Source organism: Monopterus albus, unplaced genomic scaffold (genome assembly GCF_001952655.1).
Source record: "Monopterus albus unplaced genomic scaffold, M_albus_1.0 scaffold902.1, whole genome shotgun sequence".
Lineage (NCBI taxonomy): Eukaryota > Metazoa > Chordata > Actinopteri > Synbranchiformes > Synbranchidae > Monopterus > Monopterus albus.
Genome location: NW_018128782.1, coordinates 1,297 through 4,626, shown reverse-complemented (window position 1 = coordinate 4,626; position 3,330 = coordinate 1,297). Strand labels below are relative to the sequence as shown.

The 3,330-nt window shown below is 41.4% G+C and overlaps 2 gene segments (V, D, J or C); both read left to right on the top strand.

Annotated features, from left to right (window-relative positions):
* The first annotated feature begins 30 nt into the window (after positions 1 to 30).
* Positions 31 to 465, top strand: LOC109953646 (Ig kappa-b4 chain C region-like). The segment is given in 1 exon segment: positions 31 to 465. A coding segment is annotated over 1 exon segment (258 nt).
* Positions 466 to 2,613: 2,148 nt separating this feature from the next.
* On the top strand, positions 2,614 to 3,320 carry LOC109953647 (Ig kappa chain V region 3381-like). The segment is given in 2 exon segments: positions 2,614 to 2,842; positions 2,950 to 3,320. Coding segments are annotated over 2 exon segments (414 nt in total).
* Positions 3,321 to 3,330: the final 10 nt, after the last annotated feature.

The window sequence follows — 3,330 nt, the reverse complement described above, 5'->3', positions numbered from 1 at the left end:
CAGCTGTGTGGTCCCTGTCCTCTAAGCTGATTGGTGTCTCCTAGGTGATGCCCATCCCACCCTGAATGTGCTGGCCCCCTCCAACCAGGAGCTGCAGCAGGGGAAGGCCACGCTCATGTGTCTGGCCAACAAGGGCTTCCCCTCAGACTGGAGTCTGGCCTGGAAGGTGGACAGCTGTACCAGCAGCATCAGTTGGGAGGAGAGCAGGAGCCCCGGGGTGCTGGAGAAGGACGGGCGCTACAGCTGGAGCAGCACCCTGAGGCTCCCTGCAGACCAGTGGAGGAAGGTGGGCTCCTTGACCTGTGAGGCCACCCGGGATTCCCAGACTCCAGTCTTAGAGACTCTGAGGACAGACCAGTGTTCCCATTACTGACTCACTGGGAATCTGCTAATGATTTTTTTTTGCTACTGCTCTCAGTCTGACCTCTGGAACTCTCTTTCTTTCACTCAGTCATTCTCTGATTACATATTTCACAAATAAAATGTGGTTGTTTTTTTGACATTTCAATACAATAAAAACATTTTCATCAAATCTGATGTTTCATAGATGTTGCTGTAAACCTGAAAGATGTTGACATCTTCAGGGTTTCATTAAATCCAGAAACTGAATTCCACTGACTTTAAAATATAAGAATTAGTTGCAGTTGAATATTTTATGTATTTGAAATTTTTAATATAAAATACCTAAACATATTATAAATACCTTCCAGATAGTAACAAATTCATCCTTTTTTCTAGATTTGTTGAAGATTTTATCACTGTAAAAAGGGCTCTATAACAATAAAGTAAATTATCTTTGGTAATAAGATCAGTTGTTAAAATATTTCTCACAAAATCAGTGATGTGTCCTGTCACTGGTAGAAAGACATTAATATAATTTTAGATGTGCTCAAAACGTACAGCAAGTCTTGTCAAATCTCCATCAGAGAAGAATTTATTGCATTTGAATTAAGTAGAAAGTCATCAGCAGTTTATATATAGTGTCAGTATCAGTGGTGTGATCTCATAATGTGACATATTAGTTTTCTTTTCAGAACAATATTTTATTAAAGTGTGATGTGTTTAGGTTTGATTAAAACAACTAAATATGAAATGAATTTTGAATTACATTTAAATTACTTAAAAATAACTATAATAACAATAAGTATTAATTTGTTGTTGCTTTTATTAGCTTAGTTCCTTTTTAACTGATCTGCAATCTGTAGGTTGATCAGACTTTTAAAACACCTTATTTTCACTAAAACATAATTTTAAAGTAGTGAAGTATAATTGGTAGTCATTGAAAGTATTTTGACCTCTGTTATATCTGAGTGTCAGTCAAACATTATCTCTGTTTGTGTGCAGCTGTCGATTCAGATCAGTTCCTCTGCAGCAGAGGGAGGTTTTTGTACGACGTTGTATCACTGTGTGAACGGCCAACTATTACTCTGCTGACAGTAGTAAACTCCTGCATCTTCAGTCTGGACTCTACTGATGGTCAAAGTGAAGTCAGTCCCCGAATAACTTCCACTGAAACGATCTGGAACTCCAGACTGATGAGTTGTAGCATATCTAATCAGGAGCTTTGGAGCTTCTCCAGGTTTCTGAAGGTACCAGTGGAGGTAGTTACTAACACTTGTACTGGCTTTACATCTGATGTTGACAGTCTGTCCTGGAGCAACAGACTGAGCTCCAGGAGACTGAGTCAGGATGATTTGTCCTGATGAACCTGGAAAACATGACAAAGAGGAGAAGGGTTACTGAGACAAATCCAGCTCAGAGAAAGACCATCAGCATCCAAACAGAAGAGGATCATTTCTTTAACATGGAGAACAGATGGAAGAAGGTCAGTGCTGCTTGTTTCAGTGTTTCTCCATCAGAAGGGCAGCCAGCACTAGAGTCAGAGACATCATCACGGTGCTGCCGGCGTGTCAGTGGCTCTGAAAGGCCTGACCAGCCACTGATCAACACTGGCCTCTTAACGGCTGGGAGCACAGAGGCAGGACACATATGCAAACACACACAGTGGCTGAGCTGCAGCTGTTCTCAGCGTGTTGGCCTGTTTCCCTTCAGTACTCACTATTTAAATTTAAATCATTCAGACACAATGGAGTGAAAATCTGCTGCTTGGTTTCCATGAGCAGTTAGCTACTGTGAACTTTGACAATTTTCAGTGTCTGACAATAGGTTGATCATTTTATTCAACAATGTGCAAAATGTGATTTGAAAAGGCCCAAACCCAATATGTGTTTATATCTAAATGTAGAGTTTTTCATATTAAATGTTAAGACAGTTGGTCTGGAAGTGGAATCAAAATTATGATAAAACAAAAAACAGAAACAGGAAAAGAGATGAATAGTTTTTGTAGACATTTTTCAAATCAGATATGAGGAAAAGTGTTTCCATCTTTCTAAAATATCTGTCTTAATTTAACATCAGGGACATGCTTGAAATTTTCAGTCAGATGGATCCTAAGCAGAATGAGGATCCATGCACCGTGCTTTAAATTGTGACTGATTGAAAACTTAAAAAAGGGAAATTGAAGACATATGCTGTATAAAAAGATGTCACTGACACACAATCTGAGTTTATGATGGTGTTAATTCCATCTGATCCACTGATCCCAGATTGACCAGAGGTATCCCAGTCCCTGCTGGAGTCAGTCAGAGCATTTCCATAGAGCCACTTTGCATCAGCAGCACCATGCTCCAGTGCTCTGGGAGAGTTTATAGTCCTGAGAGTTGAACCCTGGAGGACTGACAGCTGTCCTTCATGACAACAGGAGCCACAGAAATCCTCCTCATCAGAAACATGACTCTGATCTCCGTCCTCATCTGGACTCTCCTCTGCTGCTGCTTCACAGGTAAAGTCCAGAGAATCCAGCTCCTCTCCTCTATGAACATCCGTCCCTCTGAAATGAAGCCGACAAAACCGTGATGCTGCTTTATGTGTTTGTCTCTGTGTCCTCAGAGTCCAGAGGCCAGGTCACAGTGACTCAGCCTGGAGCTGTCAGCTCTGCTCTGGGAGCCTCCGTCACCATCAACTGTAAGACCAGTCAGAATGTTTATAATAGGAACTGGTTACACTGGTACCAACAAAAAGATGGACAAACTCCTAAACTCCTCATTTACGCTGCGAGCAATCAAGCATCAGGGACTCCAAGTCGTTTTACAGGCAGTGGATCAAACTCTGACTTCACTCTGACCATCAGTGGAGTCCAGGCTGAAGATGCAGCAGTTTACTACTGTCAGAGTTATCACTACATCAACAGTCAGCGGTTGTTCACACAGTGAAAAAAGCTTCGTACAAAAACCTCCCTCAGTCAGACTGAACAGAAACTGAACTGACTGC